Genomic DNA, 24,243 nt, shown 5'->3' with positions numbered 1-24,243 from the left:
TCTTACTCATATACTCGGTATATTTACAATTACAGAGAAGAAAAGTTCAAAGACGAGGCTGAAAATTTAAGAAAGGAATTAGAAAGTGCAGATGAGAAACAACGGACTGCCACAGCAATTAAGGTTAGTGACAACAACGAAATTTTGTTTCTATTCACGGGAAGAGCAAAGTGGCTACATATCTGGAGAAACTTACGAAAACTTATTACGAAAACTTATTAGTCGGGCGAGGCTAAAACGCATCCTATTAGAGAGCCTTCTCACAGGCTAGAGAAATATCTTCAAAGTTCGAACACTTGTTCGTTTAAAGGGCTTTTTTGGTGCTTGTTTTCAGAGGGGTGGGGGTGGGGGCTTCTGTTAGTGGAGGGCTTGTTGTTGGAGGGATTTTCACTTACTTGAGCCTTTCGGTCAATGAAATTTGAAAGAATTTTGATTGAAGATCGTAATTCTTCGGAATACACCGAGCTACGTTCCGCAGGGTTTCTGTTATCTGCGGTAATTTTTGGGTGATTAACGCTCAGTTATGAGAAGATATTTTCTGACAAGAAAGACGAGAAGCTTTGAGAATAGGAAACTGGTTGAATGCTACAAAGTTTACCCGAAAGCGCTCGAAGTCATGCCATTTCCCATGCAAAATCAACTGCATCGTTGTTTTATTGACAGGACCAACTTCTGATGGAGAAGCAAACCATTGAGTCTGAGTAAGTAACAAAACGATGATCAGTTTTCTTGACTGTTGTTCACCGTTGTTTAAAGTATTGACCTGGTTTTAAGAAGGACACCCCAAGTGTTCCAGCTGAGTTACTGTGTTAAATGGTCGTCCGCTCCAACAAGAGATTTTTCACTCTTTTGTAGGTTGGCTGCAGCCAAGTTGAATATGGAGACAGCCTTAGAAGACGCTGAATACATGACGGAAGAACTCGAGAGGTATAGAAAGTTGCATCTCGATCTAAACTCACCTGTGAGAAATTCCACAAAAGCTTCCTTCTTCGCTTTTCTTAAACTGCTATCCGCAAACGCCCTCTCGAAGGACTCAAACCAGTTTACAGTGCGACTACTATTACCGGGGTCACTTAAAACTGACCATTCAGATCACAGTATGATACGAACAGGGAATAATTCCAACATTTTGGATTTTAACTCTTGTTTTCCGTCTACTCGTGATTGGTTCAATCGGCTTTGGTTGAAATTCATTGTTCTTGTCCTGCAATCTGATTGGCCAGTTTTGTTTAAGTGACCCCGGTAACAGTAGCCGCACTATAAACTCATTGCAGAAAGAGGCACACAGGGCCGTCATAAGTAAAGGAAATATCTAAAACCGGTCTGGGCAAGAAGGAATATAAAAATCGGACATAAACACTGTACATCATGTAATTTCTGTCAAATTTCTTGCCCATGATCGGAGGACACGGGCTGTTGCTTCTGCTTCTGCGAAACGGGGCTCCTTTAGCAGATCTCGAAAGCGTTTCACTCTTGTAATTTTTTTAAAAAAGGTATTTCGTCCTAGAGCATGAAACAGATCTTTATACTGCAGACCCCCCTCCCTTCCCCCCCCCCCCCCCAAGAAAAAAAAAAACCAAAAAACAAAAAACATAGAGTTAGAGCACTCTTCGCCAGTCACATGAACACTGCCTTTGGTTCGATACCCCATCAAAAGTCTTATTTTGTTTCTCACTGTCCCTTGAAAGAAGCGTGCTCGAATAAAGCGAAACCAATATCAATTTTATGTACGTGTAATACTCGACTTTATTACACCCATTTTGAAATAACTGGTGATCCTTGCAATCTGATTGGTTCTAAACAGTGCGATTTATTCACGAATCGCACCATTTTCCCTCTAAATTGCATCCTTTTTTTTAGCCCCTTGAAAATGAATATGAAATAATGACAACCAATCAAATTTCATGGCTTACCTGCTATAGCTAATCAGATTGCATAAAAATAAAGGGCAAAAAGGTCATTTTGGGGGAAATTTTGCAATTTCTGTTCCCCAAATTTCCCCTTTTCCAAAAATTTATTAATATTGACAAAATGGGTGTAATAAATATTTCAAAGTGGGTGTAATAAAGTGGTAATTGAACTTCGTGTCGTGCAATTTTGGTCTGAAATCATACTTGTGATTTCAAATCGAACTCGCGCTGCGCGCTCGTTCGATTTTGAAATCACACGTATGATTTCAGACCAAATTGCACTCCACTCAGTTCAATTACCATTATTTATACCACTACTGATGCCAATGCTCATTTTCAGAACTAGATTGGTGGAGAAGCAAGTATTTGACGAAAAAGAAGAGCTGAAATCTAAACTGGAAACCGCAATGGAGGAGAAATTCAAACTAGACAAGGTATAAGATCTTTCTCTATCACTCATAGCTGGTCTTCATTAGTTGTTCATAGCATGAGGAGAGACTTGATGGTAGCGGGAGCGGGTATGAAGTTTCTTCACTCAACACCCTGTGTGGATCAAGATTTTGTTTGGCCATCGATCGTCACGGTCGAACACAGGAATTTTCTTTTCTTCTGCTTGACCGTTTGATCTTGCTGTAGTTGCAAATTCGTTCCTGAGTTCAATTACGTTCGTTTGTCGAATCTCTTGGAGTTAAACTGATCGTTTGATTCGAGTACTGAATGTTCGATTCGGTGTGCCTAGAATTAAAATAAATTGCGGTTGGGAAAAATCAACCATCCCCTGTAGTTCTCTTCCTCTCTCTCCATGTGTTAGTGAAATTCATTTGTTTATCTTTCACGAGCTGTGTATTAATTTTCTATTCACAGGCCATGCAAAAGATCGAAGAGGAAAACGCGAGACTCAAGGGACACCAAAACCCCGCACAGAAACTACAACATTTGTTGGCGATAAAGAAGGAAAATAATGCCCTAAAGGAGGTAAGTTACTTTAGGTGTCTTTTTAAGACCTTTACAATGTGTTTTATCAGGATAGTTTCTTAACCGCCAAAAAAAGCCTTGGTAATATGGTAAAATGTTTTCGAACCTTGTTTGTACCCACGAAACGCCGACAAAATTCCTACAAAGGACATCTCTGTGCCTGTGTGATAAAGCTTCACGTCTACTAAGAAGATTGCAAAATTTCTGTGGTCGTTTATGTGTTTCTTACAACAACTGCTGTTTTGGTTTCTTTAAAATTAGCAAGTCAACAAGTTGATCAAGGAAACCCAAAAGTGTAGCTGCAAGGAAAGGAAAGCTCCGCTGTCTAACAAAAACGAGAGCGGTGAGGCTGCAAAGAAGGAACGAGGGTCAAAAGGGAGTTCGTCCAGTGAGGAGGGGAGTAGCCCAACAATGGCACGAGACGCGGAGAAAGAAAATTTTTTTACCGCCTCTACCTGAACTTTCACTTGTATCATTTACTGTCTCACACTAGCTTTATGAGGGTATTGACACTTTAACTCGGGCGGTATGGTTTCCTGTGGACGCATTTTTGGGGATAGCCTTCAAAAAAGAAGAGTCAGACAGTACTGGTGTTCTTTTGGAACTGTTTCCGAGAATAGGTATTCTGTAAATAGGAGGTAATCGCGTACTTTGAGAATCTATTGCACTTTCAAAATTCACGGAATAGCGTCGATTTCTTCTCTCGATGACACATTGAACGGAGTACGCTTTACTTGATGTTAGGCCACAAACAAGTGTGACCCCGTGAAGACTTAAGCAGCGCGAGTTTAAAAACGTGCTCATCCTACTAGATTTAACGGGAGTCTCTCTTGAAAGTAAATTACCGTCGGCGAGCTCATTTTTAGTTTTTAACTTAGTATCCATGTCCATTACTAGCAGATTTACGGCTGAGAATTCGTAGAAAGGGGCGTTTGAAAACAGGACGTATTTTTCACGGTCTGTGTCATTATTTTAGCTAAGTTGCATTACTTATTAACTTGATATCTGAAATTTAGCCATGTAGACACGACACACGATGTTTTGAAGGCATCTCTCAACATAGATTAGAGCTCATCTCTTTTATGGAAGTCCTCAAGGTTAAAAATCGAGGGCTCTGAGTATGGGACTTGCAATCACTTTAAAAGAACATGGCTGTTTTGCTCAGAAGCATACACGGGATGCGTGATTAAATAAAGAGATGTTGCCAGGGGTGTCCATATTTTAACGGAGTTTATGTTTGTAAGCTGTGCTCATACATACACCTAAAACAGGTGTAATGAGCCGCATTTGAATAAATAACATTTAGATTTTATTCATTGTGTTGTCTATGGGGATGCCATTTTAGCATTCAGGACCCAGTCATAGACCCGCGCACATCTCTCGTTAAATGTCTTTAGTCATAAGCTCTGTCTGTTTTGAAAAAAGAGTAATGGGTCTAAAATGGGCAATGATCTCACCTACCGTGTAGCACGAAAATTTTGCGGGAGTTTTATTTTGCGGATTGGCGATATTTTGTGTTTTGCGGGAACAAATTTTTGCGGCTCGAGATGACTGAAATTTCCGCTGGGAACTAATTTTTGCGATGCTCTGTTCAAGCAACAGAACATTTACGTGGAAGAAACCTTAATATTTTTAACTTCAGTTTATTATACGGTTTGTTGAGTCACAGTTTACTGTACTTACATATTAGAGACATATCACTGTAATACCTTGCTGCGTAAAGGGACTGAACAACAACGAAACAAAACAAAAAGCCTACCTGGCTTACTATGCACAACCAAACACTATATTATATTACATGAAAGCAGTATGTATGTTTGAATTACCGTAGCTGAAACCTTTCTAGGCATACAGAGGGGCTTTTGAGTGAAAGATGTAGCAAGTATACAACTTTTAGACCTAACTGGGAGTGGCCTCCTAAAATGCAAAACTTTGCCCTATTGTAACGCAATGAAGCAGACTCAGCCGATGACAATAACACTCTTGTTCAGTTGAAGTTTCAAGACAGTGAAATAACGTCTGTGCAGGCCTTCGCAGAAGCGTCACTAGAGCATGGTTGGTCTGTTTAAGTCCAATGTATCGCCTCAGTGGCGCAGATCTATTAAAAGTGGAGTTTTTAATTTGACTGAAAGGAGTTAATTTTCGCGGCGTTTTATTTTGCGGGTGTTTTTTTCTGCGGGAACTAATTTTTGCGGATCGAGGTCAATCCGCAAAATCCGCAAAAATTAGAACCCGCAAAATTTTCATGCTACACGGTAAGTAGTAAAGTGATCTCATTCACTGAAAACATGCGCGTTCAGAATATTAACAGGATCGCCTAGTACATGGCTACTACTGGGCCTCTATAGGCGACCTCGTTAGTATGCTGGAAAAACTGCGTGCACCATCTGAATCTGAGTTAAAGGGGAAGTATCACGCAAATTTGCTGTCATTTCAAAACCCAAAAATGTTTCTCTGTCAGCAGAAACAAAGAAATAATTGTCAAGTTTGTAATAAATTATCACCCCAGTGCAATAAAGCTGTTGATTAGCGCCTCTGGCCAGAGACAGTAGGCCGGTATGGATTGAAACTTGAAAAATGTTAGGTTAATTTCTTTCAAGTTCTCGCATCTTTGTTTCCAAAATGCGCTAGAACAGACCAGGAGTTGTTCCTTTCGAGAATTGAGTTAATTTTTTCCTCTTGTCATTCTAGAATTATTTGGCAGCTGATTGAAGGAACCAATTGGTTAGGAAGTTTGATCCTGAAAACAATAGGCAAACCTCTGGAATTAAGAATATAAGGGAGTACTTCAAAGAACATAAGAATAGACTGGTGGACAAAACTGGTCCAACTCAGGGTTTAACAGTCAGAGATGTTTACATGCCTGTTTTAGAACACAAACGCGAGGACGGGTGTGGGATGTCCTTGTGGGGCCCAGACCTGTAACCCTGGCCCTTTATCAGGCTAAACATTTTCTGTGGAGGCGTGGTGGTGTAATGGCTAGCTCATTGCAACTTCGGATGGGCGTTTGATCGGAGAGTCGGTTTTCCAGGTTTGGCACCTAAGAACCTTTATTCTACAAGGCCTCTTTCTGCTTCTCAAGCGCTACAGGGTGTCAACGAAGTCGCTCCATTTTGGCGTCTTCTCAACTGAACTCCAGCTGTGATGGTACTGCTGGACTGGAATTCTTCTTCAACTGCCTTGCGCCAAGAAGTGTTTTAGGATGATCCTTCTTTCCTTACCCTCTTTCAGTTTCTGGAGTCCAGTGCACTGCAACTTAGGAGGTCGACATTACATCCTTACTGAATGCACTATGCATGCCCGATCCATCTCCAACATCGCTCCATGAAAATTGTAGTCATGCCATCCTGATTTGTCAACTGGAGAACGTCTTCGTTTGAAATAGTACTGGGCGAGAACATACAAAGAATTGTAGGTGGGGAAGTTTTGTGGAACCTGGATAACTTGTCTATGTCTTGGTCATCGTTCAGTACTCGGACCCGCTGAATAGATTTTTGTTGATCTCAATTTTGGTGATCGTACCGCCCATTGACCTGACTTTCAGACCTGCATTAGCATCACAAAGGCGGCGCTTGCTTTGCCGAGCAGGCTCTGTACTCCTAACTGAGCTCTTCAATTTACCCTACTTCTACCCTCAGTATATCCGACAGTAATCGCTACTGGCACTGGCTCAAATTGGAATTGATGCCAAGTCATTAAAATTCTTACTAGAAAGGTACCGTTATTTGATCGACGAGATATCTTTCCATGTTTTGTCGAAATTGTTTTTCATCCCTTCAAATTCTAGCGGGAAAAGCTATGCTTAAGTGTGTTTTTTTTTTGGTGGACAAAAAGGGCTTGGGACAATTGCTACAAAGCATGCTATTTACTGCTTATATTTAAAGTGACTGACTTAGGAAGCCATGCATGTTATCCGTATAAAACACATCTTACTGACCCCACCCCTTCCCACAAAACAATGTTGAAGTCCACAAGACATTTTTCTTACACGGGCTCAACATTGTAGGGGACGGGGAACGAAGACTTTTCGTTCGCGCGTATCGTGATTCTCTCCCGTAGTCAGGGAAACATCGTAAATTTTTGTCCTTGATTGTTGGTTGCTAAGCACACCACTTTAAAATAAGCTACCTTAGCTCATGCAGGAAATTAGTTTTCGCACCTTGACAAACTGAAGCTCGTTTTATATTCGAAAGAACATGTGGCGTTAACACCTTTATGGCTTGTTTCACGACTACTCACAAATTAAGGGTTGTGATGTTTCCCAAAGTGAGTTGGATGTACTATTACTGCAAAATGTCCAGTACCACATCCACATCGAGTCAAAAGCTTAACAGAACTTCCCAGTGCTGGAAAGCAAACAGCGCCACAGGAATGTACTGCTCGATAGGTTTTATGTGAATGGTCACAATTTTAATAGGATGTCGACGTCAAGACTCAAAAGATTTTAGAACAAATATAGCATAATAAAGAGTACGAAAGACAAGTGTTTCGTAGTTGCTATTATTTGAATCAGTAAAATTTGGAAATTTCGTCTACCTACCCAAAAATTAGAACCACATTGTACGGCGTAATAAACAGGACCATAGAAAAGTACTATTCAGAGGCTTTAGCTCAACAGCTAAAATCACATCATTACATTATTCAAGGTTTGACTCGGCATAATTCGGAAACGTGTTGTAAGTTACATTTTAACAGACATTCAAGAACAACCTGATGCTTAAGGTCGAGAAAAGCAGTCAATATCAAACGAACAAAACCATTTTATGCCCAACAGAATTGACGTTTTCTTGTCCAAGTGTAGAATATTCAGAATTGTCTTCGGTTACCTACATAGTTTAGATTTATGGCTTAATTACAAACACACAACACTTGCGAGCAAAAACGCGTTCATATAGAGTGACTGCGAAAAAAACTTTAGTTGCGGCCATATGTTGAGGTAACGAATGTTTCAAGGCTTTATAGAGAGAGCAGGACTACATACCTAAAATTATTGAGAATGCGCCATGATTCAATGAATAACACAGGCATCTCGGAGAAACCGAGGAAATCCGAGTGCTCCTATCAAGAGTCGAACCTAAAACCTTCCGATTACTAGTTCGGATGCTCTACCACTGAGCTACAGGAGACAAACTTCCTGCATACCGAAATTATTGTTGCGCGCGTTTTGACTTTAACTACATTTAAACTTAAACACGAAGAAATAGCAATGATAATAATTTCGACAAAAGAAAGAGATCCTTGATTATCTGAATGCTTATTCAGATGGAGGACCACCTTCAAGTATGGTAGATAGATAGATAATTTATTAGGCACAGAATTCATAAAGCTAACACTTATTTACAATGCCGGAAGCTGTGCGGTAGAGATTGTTACAAAAAGTGTAGCAAGTCGCGAAAATCCCTGGTTTTGCGTTGTTATTTCAAAGATGTACGCACTGACACCTTCACATAAACGTCAAGCACAGGAGAATTAGGCTGCAAGAGCAGACGCCTTTTCCAGTGAAGCTTGTTTCACCCGCAGGACACAGGAAAATTGACGCTGCTACAGCTAGCAAAACAACATAAAAATTATGGATTGCATTTTAAAAGCCGCTTAAAACCTCTCCTGAAATCCTGGTTTTTCCAGCAGTATATGAGAGGATTCCAACAAGCGTTCATACTTGCGACAGTGTAAGCGACATGCAACTGACGTGGGCTAATTGTTACTGAGGTGAAGACATGGAGCCACAAAATCACCAACAACGGTACGAAACTAGCGAGACACAGGCCCACAACAATGGCCACAGTACGGGCAGCTTTCATCTCACGCTTCATTGTCACCACTTGGAAGTTGCGCTCTTCTTGCATGACTTGTCTTCGCTGCCTGCGAGCAACAGTAAAGATGTAACTGTACGATATCACGATGATCCCTATAGGCAACACCAACAATGTCAACAGCAAGAAAATTAGGTAGGCTTTGACGGCTTCTGAATGCAAAATGAAAGGTTTTTTTCTATTATAAAGGCGGAAGAAGCAAGGCGTCAAGGCTACACGAAATTCATCGAACGTTTTAAATCCGCTTTCCTTCAATGGCTCGGGGAAAACATACGAAAAAAGAATTCCCCACAGCCACACCGCCATGGAAGCGATCAGTGCTCGCCGATTGGTCACTATGGCGCGGTACCTCAAGGCGAACTTGACGGCGATGAAACGTTCAACGCTGATCAACGCGAGATGAAGAATGATGATGGAATTGAAGGAAAAGGCTAGAGTCGACCTTAGGATGCATGGTTTGTGAAGAGCCTTCGGGAGAAGGATGTTTATGACCTGCAAAATAAAGACAACCACCATCAAAAGATCCACCATTGCCAAGCTTACCACGATGCTGTTAGACGCCGTTCGCAGGTTTCTAAATTTGCTGAACGCTCTTATGACGAGACAGTTGCCGAAAAAAGTGCCAAGTATGAGGACAGCGTACATGAAAACGAAGCCAACTTTCATTCCGGTCAGAATATCGTGTTTAAGGCGACCATCTAAGAGACCAGTTGAATTCATGCTTCACGGGAGAGTTGCTTTGGAAAGCTCGTCAAGGTAGCTTCAAACTTTGAAATTGTTTGCTGAATCAGTCTAGCTTCCTTCCTTGATATCGCGGCAATGATCAAGTACGTGGGGACAGTTGTTTTAAATTTATGAAAGCAAAGAAGTCGTAAAGGATAACAAAGCTGCCTTGGCTTTTCTTCCCTTGATTACACAGGAAAGATGAAGTTTCCCATTTATACTTTTTAGTATATGTCGACTTTGTAATTTCAGTATATCGAAGTTCGTTGTTACTGTCGAGTGATTCCAGTGAACAGTGAAACTTTGTCATACAAATGCTCCACTTCGAGAGAGTGACATCTCATTGGTTAGCTTCCATTTTCAATTTATATCCATTCAAAATAATTCGCATTTTAAAAAGTAAATATTGATTTTTTATAAAAAGCAATTAACCCTTGCATAAAAAAATGGAGTTATATGAATCATGCCGTTATAATAAAGCCTTCTTTTTCAATAACAATTAAAAGATGACTGGCAAAGGCAGAACAAGTTCAAAAATGGAATTGAGAACTGAATTTTAATATAATCAACAATGCCATAGCCATCAGCCGTCAAAGTTTGCGACGTTAGATCCCAAACTGGGGGGCTAGCGATCTTGTTTGTCTGAATCGACTGAACGATGACTTATACTTAGTCACCTGTCGCCTGGTTCAGTTAGCTTACTTGTGCAATGGACAGATTAAACATCACAGACACGTTTTATTTGTAGAAGTTTTAATAAAACCTCAAAAAAAATGGCCAAAAACGTCAAAACGATGAAAAATGTAGAATTGAGAACAATTTTCTTTTCTTTGCATTTTTTTTTAAAATTCGTCATGTTTGCATTTCGTATGTTAGTAAAGATGCTTTTTATTCATTTGTCATCCAAAACAACAGGGAGTAACTCCACCGACTGTGGTATTGTGTTCGAGGGGCAATTTTATAAAGACAGACTGGATCTCTGGCAAACTGTTATAGCCGCTAAGTTAAATTGAAAGATGACTTTGGATGCTAGAGCTTGTGACTAAGCAAAATTTAGGGGGCCCAGCTACAGTTTTAGTGTTTTACGTCAACAAAAATAAGCTTGAGGCACGCAAGTCTTTAATTTACAAGTTACATTGTTAAAATACTGTCGTCTAGAAAAAAAACAACGAAAAACAATAGCTAAATTATGGCGGAAAACAGAGAACTGAGAAACCATTCTTTTGTTTAAAATACCCTTGTGTTTTCATCTTTTATTTACAAATTTCCGGGATACATACTTCCAAGCGAAGTTGCCTATCGTTCGTTTTTCGGCCAAAACAATAAGGGGTAAGTCATCTCTGACTTTTAGTTCATGCAAAATTAAGGGAGCAAAAAGGATGAAAAGGCTTCCTGGTTGGTGAAAACTCTGTAAAAAAAATATTATTCATTTTTGGATTTATTTTACTGGACAGTCATTAACATTGTCCGGGAGAAAACGATTGCTATCGGATGAATGCCTTCTATTTTTTATAATAAACACGTTTTTCTTAGTGAGTTCAGTTTTTATCTTGCTACTACATGCAAAACTACAACTGAACGTTGACTTGGTGTGAATCATACAACTGTTGTTGCCAATGTGGATCGTTTGGATTCGCCGTCCTGTTTTGCAAGTTAGCAAGCTATATATTATTCAGACAAGCTATCAAGCGAATATTCTTAGCAGACGCCTTCGCTCCTGTCATCTAAACTCAACTAATCTCCCCTCTTCGTGCAGCTGTCTCAATTTTTGTCCAAAACGTTTGTCTTCCTCATTCAAATATTTATTCGGCTCAGGCAGGGCTACTAATTATGTTTTTATTTTTTTCAGTCCTACGTGACTATAGAAAAAAAGAATGCCCATCACAACTCGTATTCATTATAAAGTGTATGGCGTTTGCAGCCTGAGACATTTTGGCGCGGCTGTTTCATTTCCAGTCTCTTTCAACACGTTGTTACGTATTCCTTTTGATTCACGCAAGGACGCTGAACACTGGTTATGTATTTCCAATCCCTTCTTCGACGAAATTTTCAAAGAAGCAGCTATTCTGTGATATATTCAGTTTTATAAATAGTAATAGCTGATCTTGAAGCTGAATTCTGAAGCTAGGATTCTTGGTACGGCTGGTACAGAAAATATGGCTAAGACACGCATGCACAGACTAATTTTGCTGCAGCGTCTGGAAGCAAGAGATAACGAGATGGCAAACGCAAAGCAGAAAAATTCAGCGCTATAGCATCCTTATAGAATCAACAACAGTCAACTCTCTCGTAGCGACCACTTCTCGTAAGCGACCACCTCCCGTCAGCGACCACTTCTAATTCGTAAACAACCGTTTTGTTTCTCAGTTAAATACTGTTTCAAGAGCTCTCTCGTAAGCGACCTCCACTCAAATTTCTTAAGAGACCGCGACCACTTTTTAGGCCAGAAATTACACATATTCTTTTGTTTTCTGTTTCTGGTAAACGACCACCCAACATAATCACCTATGATCGTTAGTAAATCATTACTTAGAAGTGACAAAAGTTCAATTTTTAATGACGCTACCCCGGACTGCTGACAGATAATAACAGTTTACAGACAGAGAAGATGGCTATAATTAGATCTGTAGGTAAACGGGACAGATCTGTTCCGAAATGTTATACAAAGTTTCCTCAGAAGAATGAATAGATGTGAAAAAATCAAATAAATTAGTTTCTAATTGCCTAATTTTAGCTGCTAAGGTAAAATTTTTATGTAATTAACTAATCAATCCAGTATTAGGCTTATTTTGTTGATCTTTCCCGTAAGCGACCACCTCCCAATGACCCTTTGAAATGATCATCGTAATGAGAGGAGGTGAAATGTTCATGGCGTTTTACTTTACAAACATGCTGAGATGCATCACCGTATGCCTGATATTCACTTTCCAGAAAAAAAAAACAAAACAAAAACAAAACAGAGTTCTTATCATAGCCACTGCGGTTCCTGCTGATGGTATAGTCGTGGAGCCGGGGGTCCAAAAAGCCTCTAGTTAAGGAGTTGGTTCAACCCACTCCACAGTAGAGGTTTGACAACGGATTCTGATAGATTAAACCCTCTTGATTAACGCTTGGTAGGTTGTAGAGTCGGATTGTGGTATCAGTTTCGAGTTAAAAGGGTGCAGCATGAAAACAAGGCTGAACGCAAATATTAAAAGTTTAGGTCTAATCTGAATCCAAACAAGAGAGAATTGCTAAAAATCAAAAGAAAGCACAGAATAATCATTAGAAATTAGTATGGATTTTTAATTATCTATTTAAGTTCTTTTTTTCATGAAAGACATTTAGAGATTACTGCTTAAATTGTTAGTGAAAAAAATACCACCTACTTGTAATATTTTTTAAAAGTATTTCTAAAAGACTATATTGATTTTTTTTTCGATTTCGGAGTTTTGTTACCCCTTATCGCAGCTTTCTACACCTATTTTGGCAATATTGCCAGGTTTGTTTCTGCTTTGAGGCGCGATTTCCAAGACCACATCAGTCAGCCTCATTTCCATACCGAGCCAAGATTCAAAATTGGCTGCGTGTTGGCTCGCTATTTCTCGAAAGCTTTGACAGGTAAGTGCTAAAATTATGTCTGTACAAACTTTATACAAGAAGTAGCGAGCTATCGAATACAAACAGTTTGAACTAAGTATCACCACAACGTGCATTAGTGTACACTATGAATTATATTTCTGACAACGCTGACAACGTATCCGCGAAATTCAAAACATTTCCCTCAGAAACTTCTTACAGTGACCCTTCATCCGCAGTTCACATATATGATTATTTCATCAGTACATTCACATTCGGTGTGTAATGTTATTTTATTTAGCGTCTATGGTATTTGAAATTGGAAAATTTTGGTCTACGGCAAATATTTTTAATCTGAAAGGTACTTCCACATGCAAAACTAAAATGCAAATCGGGTGGTGTCGAAAGCTATGTTCGGGCCCATGGCAAACGACCCGCCGCAAAAGATTTCGTCGGAAAATTAAAACCAGGAGGGGCAGTCTTCACCACAACAGATGAATACATGCGCGATGGATCTGACGTAGGCAGTAACACGTCTTTCTCCGACCAATTTGTTCTCTGCAGAAGACCCTGCGCGAGAAGATGAAGAGAAAACCACCAAGCAGACTATACCAGGTTGGAGTGGGTATAACTCTTTGGTATTTCCAGATACCACACGGCCGACTGTTATCGGGCACTTCGCAATGATACATGCGTCATCCACCGAGTTCAGCACTATCAAAACAGTCATGAAGAAAGCACAGAACATATGCACTAGTTTTGATCAGAAAGACGTGGTTGTCTCCTTTGGTCTGGCGATCTACTCCAAAAATCATACAGAAATATCCAGACGAATTTCCCGACACCCTCATTCGACTAGGCGGTTTTCACATTGCTCTGAATTTCCTAGTGGTCTTAGGGAAACGATATCAGAGCTCGGGTATTGAAGAAGCCTTAGTTGAGTCCGGTGCCTATGCCTGTGACCTCCCTGATGAAGGGGAAGTCATACAATCGAGGAGTCAGGGAACACAAGCTAACCATGGAGGCGCTATTTCGTTTAATGTGGCAGAATTCATTCGATGGCTAAACACTGAGTGTCAACACCCTCATTAGGCGAATCTGGAGCAGAAGGGCCTTGTAAGCAGTATGCAATCATTCCACCTGGCAATAAAGAGTAAAGAGGATGTCCCTCAGAGATCTACGAGTATCACAGTTGAGTTGAAGACCGTGATGGAGCTATTTGAAACCTTCCGAGAACAAGAAAGAGCTCGATCGCCGATGTTTTCGTTTTGGGACAAGCCCATACGCATGGACATGATGCTTCTGCAGTTTGTAAAGGCAGAACGAACAGGAAATTGGTGCCTTCATCTCGCAGCAGCCTCTTCAATGACTCCGTATTTCTTCGCACATGACCGTTATAACTATTCCCGTTGGCTTCCCGTTTACTTAGCAGACATGGAACAACTGCAGCAGAAGCACCCTACAGTCTACCAGAGGTTCATGGAAGGCGACCATGTCATAAACCGCTCAAGCCAACCTTTCTCTAGTGTATGGACCGACATGGCACTAGAACAGTCAATCAATTTAGATTCGAAATCTAAAGGAGGTATTGTTGGGATCAGCTTGAACGCAGATGTGCTCCACAGGTGGTTGTGACTTGCCACGAGAGAGCGGTAATCACCTCGGCAGTTAGGCGGATGTGTGGAACCGACGATCCGCACCGAATTGGCACCCACAAGGAAGCAGTGCTTAAGAGAGTGGAGCGTGACGAGAACGATGTTCAGAAGATAGTTGCCTGTTTCAAGTCAGGATTGATGAAAGACCCGTTTGCTGAAGAGAGCGACTCTGTGAGTAACATCGCAACTGGTGTTGTTTTGCCTGCCGATGAAGCTGAACGGCTGTTGGTTGGCAAGTGAAGAAAAGGGCAAGGCACAGATGAATAGTTTCATAGAACAACGGTTCAATGCCAACACTGTCAGTTTCCGGGATGCTATTCCAAACCTAAAGATCAACACATTGTCGTCCATGACAAAGAAGACAACAATCAAATCAACCAACGAGAAACTTGTGACGTTGACTGAAGACGGGGATCTATTTGGAAGAGTGCTGATCGTTGCAAATTTCCGGCAGGTCGACGTGAGAGAGATCCTTTGTTATGAGCTTTAAACAGTTCCATATTCTCTGGTGCACACCGACAGTACTCTCAGGAAGACCACCAAAAGCCATCTACTCCATATTCTGGAAACTTATGTGACCGTAGAACCACGGCTGGCCATGCTAACAGTTCAAATCTTAGATGCTATGGCACTAGTGCAAAGCCTAAGATTTGCTGGAGCAACGACCTTCAGAGAAATGGCAACTGAGTACTTTGAAGTCTTCACAGCTCACTATCAACAAAGGTGCCATGGATTGGATGTAGTATTTGATCGCTACTGGCAGCTTTCCATCAAGGCCGGTGAACGGCCAAAACGAGGCGAGGCAAACTCGTTAGAAGTGCGGATCCATGGGGCATCCACGCCAGTCCCCAAGCAGTTTCCAAAGTACAATAGTAATGCTGCGAACAAAGTCAGCCTATCTACTTTTCTCACAGAGGCTTGGATTGAAATAGCGAAACAACGTCTGCCGGCACACAAAGAACTCGTCATCGTAGGAGGAGCGACGGACGGGCAGCTAGCATTATCGATCAAGAACGGGGAGTGCACCGAAGTTACAGCATTGTATTGTAATCACGAAGAAGCTGACACCAGAATGCTACTGCACGCCAAACATGCCAGTCGAGATGCACAGAGGGCTGTCATTCAATCCCCTAATACTGATGTGCTACTGCTCTGTTTCACCCACAATGACGAGATCGAATGTGAAAAGCTGTGGTTTCGCACTGCGGTGAAGGATCGCTTACGTTACGTCCCAGCCCACAAGATTGCAGCTGGTGTTGGACCACTGATGTGCAAAGTCCTACCTGCCTTTCACGCGTTAACTGGGTGTGATTCGACAAGTGCTCTGTCTAGAGTAGGAAAGGAGAAGGCATGGAAGATTATTGTCAACAACAAAGTGCATCAGCAGCATTTAGTTTGTGTGGGACAATCCCCTGATGTGGATTCAGTAACAGCAAGCAAAGCCGAAGCCTTCATCTGCAGTTTGTACAACGTTTCCAATAGAATCTCAACTAGTGCTGACGAGGCTCGCTATCTACTCTTTTGTCAAAAAGCACAGATCAACCTTCAACTTCCTCCAACGTCAGACAGTCTTCTGCAGCACATCAAAAGAGCGAATTATTAAGCCTACGTGTGGAGAAAGGCACTGGTGCCACGACAGGATCTTCCCACTCCTGCAGGTAACGGCTGGACGATCCAAGGTAATGCCCTGTTCCCTCAATTGATGAAAAAGCAACCAGCCCCAGAGAGTATCTCGGAGCTCGTTAATTGCCAGTGCTCAAAGTGTTCGCGCTTGCAGAAATGTTCCTGCAGTAATAATGGACTGGCCTGGACCGAAGCGTGTAAGTGCATAGCTGATGACAACTGCCATAACCCCAACAAGGCCTGTGATTACTATTCAGACGACTACGATGATCTGCTAGTCGATTATTAGATTATTAGACACGATAAAAGTATAACATATTTTTCCATTCAATCTTTCAAACTTGTTTATAGATATATGTTTGGTCAATAACTTTCAGTTAATAAGTTTTAAGTATGAGTTTCGAGCTGTCGCTATGAAAAGGAATTACAAGAAACACGCAGGATAGTCTAAGAAATGCATTAATGTACATAATGTTTTTAAAAAAAATCGAAATTGCCGAGATTCAATCCTCTGATGAGAGTAACGGCTCTTCTAGAGCTAGTGACAAGACCTCAGAGTGATGGCACTGGAACAATAATGTGATCAGTCACGTGACATTTTATTGACACTAGTTGTGCCCAATTAAATATAATTTAAGTAATGTAGTATATTTTGTGAAGTTGTGAGGGGTTTTGAGTTCCAAAACAATGGCTATTTCAAAATTTGCGTTCAGCCGCGTTTTTATGCCGCACTTCTGGTCATCTTTTAAAACACCCTCTTAACTCAAAACTGATACCACAATCCGACTCTACAACGTACCTAGCGTTAATCAGGAGCGTTCAATCTATCAGAATCCGTTGTCAAACCTCTACTGTGGAGTGGGTTGAACTGAACGATTTTTTTCTGGGCCTAGCTCCCCGACTAGTAACATCGAACTCCCCTTTCGATGAAAAAGAGAGAGAGAAACCAGGAAAGCTCTTACAAGGGAAATAACAAGACTATGTAGAGATGAGGCAAAAGATCTACCAGTGTTGGTAGGCGTGAGGAGATCTGCGATTCATATAGGCACCTTCAAGTGACACTTCTAGACATTGCTTTCAATCGAAAAAATATATATTGCAAAGTTGCAAAATCCATTTTATAATACAGCAATATATTAAAAAAAAATTATTCACAACTTTAACCGGTCATTGGATGGTCGACAATAACCTCAGAGCCCTTCAGTCCTCTAAGAAATAAGGATTTCAAGCCTTGGCTTTTGTTCACTTTTTTTAATATAAATTATAGTGACAGACAGAAGACAGTTGCATTAAGATAACTTCTGCTCATTTTCTTCAGTAATACTACAAAGCGACCTTTTTAAGAGACTGGTTTCATATTTACATATTAAATAAAGATCGCTTACTTCTTTTGGAAGTCAACCTTACACATGATAACTAAAATGAATACTAGACGGTTACGGTGTATATTTTCAAACGTAAATAAGCCTCAAATAATTGATATTTGGCAAAACAGTTGCCTTAAACACAATCTTAGAGCTAATGATTACATAAACTGTTCGTTTCGAAAGCTGTCATTACTAAACCTTCATCTTTTGAATATCGGAAGTGCACATTTGCGCACAAGACGGTAAATATAACAGTTCATCTTTGATCCGTAAGAGTGTTTGTAGCTTACTGCGCGTAAAGCGCAAGTTTTAACCATGTTGTCTCATATAAAACTTCGAAAATTTCTTCTTTACAGCGAGAATTCAATGGCTCGTTTTCCCTCCTTATATTAGACTGTGAGCAGTCTTTCCCTTGCTCGAGAATCCGTGGGGAAGAACGCGCGCAGGCTATCCTTATATTTAACAGACCATTTTTTCTGGATTTTATAAAACACAGCTTTTAGCTGACCTCACCCAGAACTGCAAAATGCCGTTTGACTTGCTAAACGCACTTCAGTAGTTTTCGAAATGAGCTTCTGAATTTCTCATTTCTCCAGGCGTAGATGAGGGGATTACAGATGGCGTTCAAGCCAAACGCAACGTCGTAAACAATGTATTTTATATACTTAAGTTCTGGCTGTTGACTTACACGAAGCGCGTGGGAAAAACGGAGGCCCCACACCACCATCAAAGGGAAGATACTGAGAAGACACACTACTACCACAATGGCGAGAGTACGAGCACCTCTCATTTCATACTTGATGGCGGTGATAATCTCTTGGGTGTTGCCTTGTTCTCTGATCTGTTTTCTGTGCTTGTGGGATACAATGAAGATGTAGCTGTATGAACATAGAATGATCACCAGAGGGATGACAAGCATTGACGTGACCAAGAAGATCAGATATCCTTTGGTTGACGGTGGTAGTTCGTCCGGACGGCCTTCTTTGGTTTCGGAACATGGATGCAAAGATTGTCGAAGGAGAGTGTATGTTTCCTTGCTGTTCAGTCGTAAGACTTGTGGCATGAAGATTGTTACGGCCAAAACCCACAGCCACACGGCAATGGCAGCGATCAGCGCTCGGCGATTAGTCACTATGCTTTTGTACCTCAAGGGAAACTTGACGGCGATCAAACGCTCAAAGCTGATCAACGCGAGATGAAGAATGATAACCGATAAGAGTAAGAAACTGAACCATGCACTTGCCATGCAAAGAACACTACTCCGACTCCAAGGTTCGTCACGAAGAGTGATGATGAGGATAATGCGAGGTATGTAAGTGATCGTGATCAAACTGTCCGCGGCACACAAACTCACCAGAATCACATTGGACGCCGTTCGCAGGCTTGAAAATTTGTGTAAAGCTTTAAGCACCAAAGAGTTGCCGAAAACTGAAACGATTATCAGAAACACATGAATACTGATAAGGATAATTTTCGTCCGCTCCGCTATAAACGCCGGCTTGTGTTGATCACTACAACATTCTGAAGTATAATTTAGGTTTGTTCCGTTTAGGCAGCTCTTAAGGCTGCACATTTGCTTTCCTTCCTCCTCCCCCATCGCAGACTTGTTACTCGCCATTATTAATGTCCTTTGCTACTGCTGCTGTTTTGCTTCACCAATTTTTTAACCACACTAAAAGGTGCCACCAGCTGCCTTCATGAAACTGATCATTACCTTCTCCGCCTATGGTGTTAGTTAGCCTAATAGGCCACTAATGGTTCCAAATTAAAGTGATATGGAGGAAAAACATTACATTTTATTAAGTTTGCTAGTACAGTGAACACACGCATAAAAGAACACTGAAGTGGATTAAAAACCTCCATGCATGCTGAAATTCGTCATTTTAGAGTTTAGACACCTGTTATATAAGAACCTTACAATAAATATGTCACCAAACAGATTTATCAGCAACGAAAGTAAAATTCACCGCAACTTTCGACTGGACTTGAAGTTTTTAATGGGTCTGCTGTGAGTACAATTCTCAAGTCTCCTTATTCACGAAGGTCGTTTCTATTTATGCTTACATTGCATATTCATAAAATTCGATGGCTAACACCAAAGATAAATAATATAATTTAGATCTTATGAGGTAGTTTCAGCTGTTCGTGGTCTCAGAAATAAAAGAATCTTAAATAATGCTAGTTATGTTTATTTGTGCAAAATTCTGTATTTCAAGAAATAACTCAAATAAGTAATTCTTAGACAGTAAAGTAAACGGAACTATAAGAAGATGTCAACTTTTCCCAAGTTGCAATCGAAAGACAGTTAAGTTCTGAATTATGAAAGGCACCAATGTAAGGCCTTGAGTTCACGAATTTTGAAGGTGTTGAAAACCTGGAGGAAAGCTAGCTTTTAAGCTTTTAATAGTATACAGAAAATGTATTAGTATGCGTATTTTCCTGGAGGAGTGCGAGTGTTTCGCGGCTAAAAGTAAATAGTTCGTTAGAATTTTATTGAAAGAAAATTGCTTGTTTAGGAAGCTTGCTATCTTACGCAAATTGCTAAATTAAAATAAATCATTTCTTTAGAAAACTCGGATAGCTGAAACTCACTCTGAAATTAAGAAAAGATTGTTTAAGAAATCACAACTTGAAATTACAATTCAGAACACATTACTTTCTCAAACTCCCAAAATCAGTAGCTACGAATAAATGCGGATAAATATGAATGAATAGAAGAAAAAACGAGGTGCTACCAATAAGAGTTGAATCTCCGATGTTTGATGATGCCAGTGTTGTAGTTTGTTTAGTTTTATTTTATTTGCGCGGAATTAAGTTTGCCAGAGTGAAAACGTGGCCCTTCGAGTAGGTTGACAATGGGGTCCAAAGCACTTGAGGCGGGAAAACGAAAATTTAAGAGACTCAATTTTCCCTTCTGTCGTCCCATTCTTATCGTCGAGATGACTCGTTTGCCGGGTTCCTTTTACCGACTTCGTCAAACGCGCGTGAGGACTCGAACGACAGCTGGCTAACATACTAAACAGAAAGACACGTAGCTAGGGTAATTGGTATTGTAAGGGACAGTCGATCGACCAGGGAATGGATCTTGGAACGCGTATCTGACATCCCAGCAGATTTTCCAGCGGCGGATGACATCATCCCAACTTGGCAAAGACCCTGGGATCGACTTCATCCATTTCAACATCCGGCAGCGATCCTAAACTCATCTCCAGGGCTCTCGCTGTTTGTAAAAGGGCGGTATAGACAAAACCTTACCAAATGGATCGCCTTGAGATGTTCCAATAACTTGAATTTTTGATCATGATGGGGAACAATAAAGAGTTTATTATTTTGAAAGAACAACGCCGGCGCTTATTTGAAGCCGCTGCGTGTGCTTGCTTCGCGTGAGCTAAGACGAATCTAATTGGCTGGAAATTTGCGCGCTCGTTTTTCCTCCTTTGTTACGTCACAAAGAAAAGTTGGAAATCGAAAATCACTTGCTTTGGCGGCGGTTTTACGGGAAAAATTGAAAGTCACTTTGATTTCTTTCAAATTACAATAGAAAGATAAAAGACCTCAGGTATTTCAGACTCCTTTAACGTAATATTGTCCGAAAACAGAAAGGTTTGACTGTCAACAACGGTTTGTACATTATATTCGAGTAGCTTCCTAACACGTAGAACAAAATAATTTTACACGAGTTTAAAAACTTGGGTTTTCAATGTGATCGTTCCTCTAACGCGCCATTACACAACAAACTTAAAGTTATGTTACAGAGAACATTTTAAACACAACATAGCACGCGGATTACTTTTCACTTAAGATTTTATTGCTGCAACGAGTTAAAACTTGCAATGTGTTACCGGAATAAACTGCTTCGTTAAAAGTTTACCGCGTGCTATGTAACAATGCTGCATCAAAGTCATTCCGTTTTACATCTTCTTCCAGTTTGCAAGCGCCTGGTCGCAAATACAATTTGTTGTGCAAACGTGGTAAACAGGTTCAAAAAACCTGGGCCCAAACACAAATGACAGCGCGGCGTTCACATCACATGGCTACAAAAGAATCTGATTGGCTGATTTACTGGCGAGCGTTTCTCCTCCCCTGTTACGTCACAAAGGAAGGCTGCAGTTCGGAAACAAAAATTCCCAGCTTCGCCGAAGAGAGAAAGAAGTTTGCTAAATAAATCGAGAAGAGAAGCGTCTTCTATTCTTTTAAGGGAAAGAGAAGAAGAAATTGGAAGTTTAAAGGTATGTCGAACTCAAGTTGCTTTTTAGCCATTTTTAGTGGACTACAGTAAAGATAACAGATGATGTTAAAGTGCCAGTGGGCGGCAAACTAACGTTACAAACTCCTGCTGACAAATTGGAAAAGGCATGTTTCAGTAAATTAATTGTGATACTAAAAGACGCTCACTGTTTTAAAATTAAATTTTTTTAATTAGGCCTTCAGACGTCTCCCACAGATGATTAGAGGGACTGATTAAATAGTACTTTTATATTCTCGAATATCCTGCATGGACTGACAAATTCTGACAGTCATTGCTTTGAGAACATCGGCGGGAAATTTAAATAAGGCCTCGTGAACTTCAATGTTTCGGAAACTGTTTACTGGACGCTCGTGAGCAAAAAGCCTTGATACTCTACATTGTTGTGTTCCAAGAAACATGAAAGCAAACAGGAATAATTTTGTGAGTATGATATTCGCAACAATGGCTTTTTCTCAGTAAGAAGACCTTTCATTTGACATTTTAAACATTGAACTGTTTTTAACCCAGGGAATTTTATTCAGCTGCTCGCAGTTGAGACAGGCTTAATTTACTGCAAATATAATTTATCGTGTGGTATAAAAAATTTTTCCATTTGTACCTTTCCGCACTTTTATGAAATGTTGGTCTGCATTGCAAATTATATGCAAAAATCTCTCTCCCACCTTCGACTGATCCGGTGACCGTTTCTGCGAACAGCAAAATATTGCTCCGTAAAGGGAAGTTTTCCTGCCTTCTCTTCATGGTTTTCGCCGCAGTAAATCTCTAATGATTTCCCATATGGTGGAGTAAAACACCGGAGAAAAGTACATGAGGAAAAACTCTTCGTCCTGTATCGAATAAACCCTAGCAATTTGCTGGAGGCTGGGTCGTAGACGCTGAAGAATCTTCGTCAACTTTGAAATTTAATTTCGAAAGCCACTTCGTCCTACTTTAGGTAACTTCCTTTATTCTATTTTACTATGAATCTATTAAACTTGTGATCCAAGTAGATGTTCTACTAGATTCATCTCGGATAATTAAGAGCCGTGCAGAGGTCGAAACTAGCAAGAGCATTCATGTTATCCTTTTAAAACGCATCTTACTCACCCCACCCCTTCCTAATCATTTTCACGTTTCCAATTCTGCAGTGAGATCTATAGATACGGGATTAACCCCTTCACACAAGGCATTTTTTTTATACGGGTGAACATTGTAAGGGGGGACGGGAAACGAAGACTTTTTGTTCGCGTGTACCATCGTTCTCTCTCGTAGGGAGGGAAACACCGTAAATTTCGCTAAAGGTTTGTCCTTGATTGTAGGTTGCTAAACACACCACTTTAAAATAGGCTAGCTTAGCTAATGGAGGAAATTGCTTTTCGCACCTTTATAAACTGAAGCTCATTTCATATTCGAAAGCACAGGTGGCGTTAACACCTTATGGCTTGTTTCGCGATTACTCTGAAATTAAGGGTTGTGATGCTTCCCAAACTGAGTTGGATGTCCCGTTACTGCAAAATGTCCAGTACCACATCTACATCGAGTCAAAAGCTTAACAGAACTACCAAGACTGCAAAGCAAACAGCGCCCCGCACAGGAATGTACTGCTCGATAGGTTTCATGTGAATGATCACAATTTTAATAGGATGTCCGTAGACCCAACAGGTTTTGGAACAAATATAGCATAATAAAGAGTGCGAAAGAAAAGTGTTTCAAAATCGCTTTTATTTGAATCGGTACAATTTGGAATTTTGTCTACATATCCTAAACTTTCATAGAACCACATTGTACAGCTTAATAAACAGGACCATAGAAAAGTACTATTCAGTAGTTTTCATTTGAAAGGTCACAATGTGGGATTTCATCGGCTCAAAAGCTAATATCACATTATTAAATTATTCAAGGTTTGACTCGGCATAATTCGGAAACGTTGTAAATTACATTGTAACAGACATTCAAGAACAACCTGATGCTTAAGGTAGAAAAAAGCAGGCAAAAGCAAGAATGAAACCAATTTATGCCCATCAGAATCGTATGTTTTCTTCAAGTGTGGAAAATTCAGAATTATTAAATTTTCAGCCCCGGATAATGCATCCTAGCGTTCTGATTGACTCACTAAATCCCGGTTTCCAGCTCATATAACGCTGTATACCGTAGTTTGACCTTGTATGGAAAACGATCGCCCCAGGTGTCGCTAAGCTAAATTTTTTCTTCGGCGGGAAGCGAAAGTTTCTTCGGAAAAATGGAGGGGAAAAAAAGAAAAGAAAGGAATACCAGAGAATGCTATCTCAATATAACTACAATAAAACCCACGAAGCTTGGTATGACACTATTTAATGGTACGTATCTCTGAAGGCTCCTTTAAAATCAAAAATTTGCACGATTTTACGATTT

The 24,243-nt window shown here is 40.4% G+C and overlaps 3 protein-coding genes and 1 long non-coding RNA gene across 8 annotated transcripts in view; 1 reads left to right on the top strand and 3 right to left on the bottom strand.

Moving 5' to 3' along the window:
* Positions 1-4,197, top strand: part of LOC146463406 (kinesin-like protein KIF15) — a 49,173-nt gene extending 44,976 nt beyond the window's left edge. For all 5 annotated transcript variants that reach the window (XM_085084450.1, XM_085084451.1, XM_085084449.1 and 2 more), the window contains 6 exons: positions 36-123; positions 664-701; positions 856-927; positions 2,251-2,344; positions 2,775-2,885; positions 3,147-4,197. In XM_085084450.1, coding sequence (XP_084940576.1) covers positions 36-123; positions 664-701; positions 856-927; positions 2,251-2,344; positions 2,775-2,885; positions 3,147-3,344 — 601 coding nt within the window. In that variant the 3' untranslated portion in view covers positions 3,345-4,197. The remainder of the gene's footprint in view (positions 1-35; positions 124-663; positions 702-855; positions 928-2,250; positions 2,345-2,774; positions 2,886-3,146) is intronic.
* A 3,973-nt stretch (positions 4,198-8,170) lies between these two features.
* Positions 8,171-9,675, bottom strand: LOC146463405 (octopamine receptor beta-1R-like). Its single transcript, XM_085084454.1, has one exon. The coding sequence runs from the start codon at positions 9,416-9,418 to the stop codon at positions 8,453-8,455; it is 966 nt and encodes a 321-aa protein (XP_084940580.1). The 5' UTR covers positions 9,419-9,675; the 3' UTR covers positions 8,171-8,452.
* Positions 9,676-18,165: 8,490 nt separating this feature from the next.
* On the bottom strand, positions 18,166-19,242 carry LOC146463404 (adenosine receptor A2b-like). The gene has a single exon (XM_085084445.1). It carries the CDS (start codon positions 19,240-19,242, stop codon positions 18,166-18,168), a length of 1,077 nt encoding a protein of 358 aa, XP_084940571.1.
* A 2,518-nt stretch (positions 19,243-21,760) lies between these two features.
* LOC146463403 (uncharacterized) lies at positions 21,761-24,190 on the bottom strand. Its single transcript, XR_014856911.1, has 2 exons — positions 22,555-24,190; positions 21,761-21,863 (listed from the first exon to the last, which is right to left on the bottom strand). It is a non-coding gene; the product is annotated as an uncharacterized LOC146463403 (long non-coding RNA).
* Positions 24,191-24,243: the final 53 nt, after the last annotated feature.

The sequence above is a fragment of the Pavona decussata genome, unplaced genomic scaffold (genome assembly GCF_977016875.1).
Source record: "Pavona decussata unplaced genomic scaffold, jaPavDecu1.1 SCAFFOLD_176, whole genome shotgun sequence".
Lineage (NCBI taxonomy): Eukaryota > Metazoa > Cnidaria > Anthozoa > Scleractinia > Agariciidae > Pavona > Pavona decussata.
The sequence above is the reverse complement of the archived record's forward strand: the minus strand, read 5'-3'. Positions and strand labels throughout refer to the sequence as shown.

Excerpts from the sequence above, each read along its gene's own strand:
- LOC146463405 (XM_085084454.1), bottom strand. The coding sequence starts at position 9,418 with ATGAATTCAACTGGTCTCTTAGATGGTCGCCTTAAACACGATATTCTG.
- LOC146463404 (XM_085084445.1), bottom strand. The coding sequence starts at position 19,242 with ATGGCGAGTAACAAGTCTGCGATGGGGGAGGAGGAAGGAAAGCAAATG.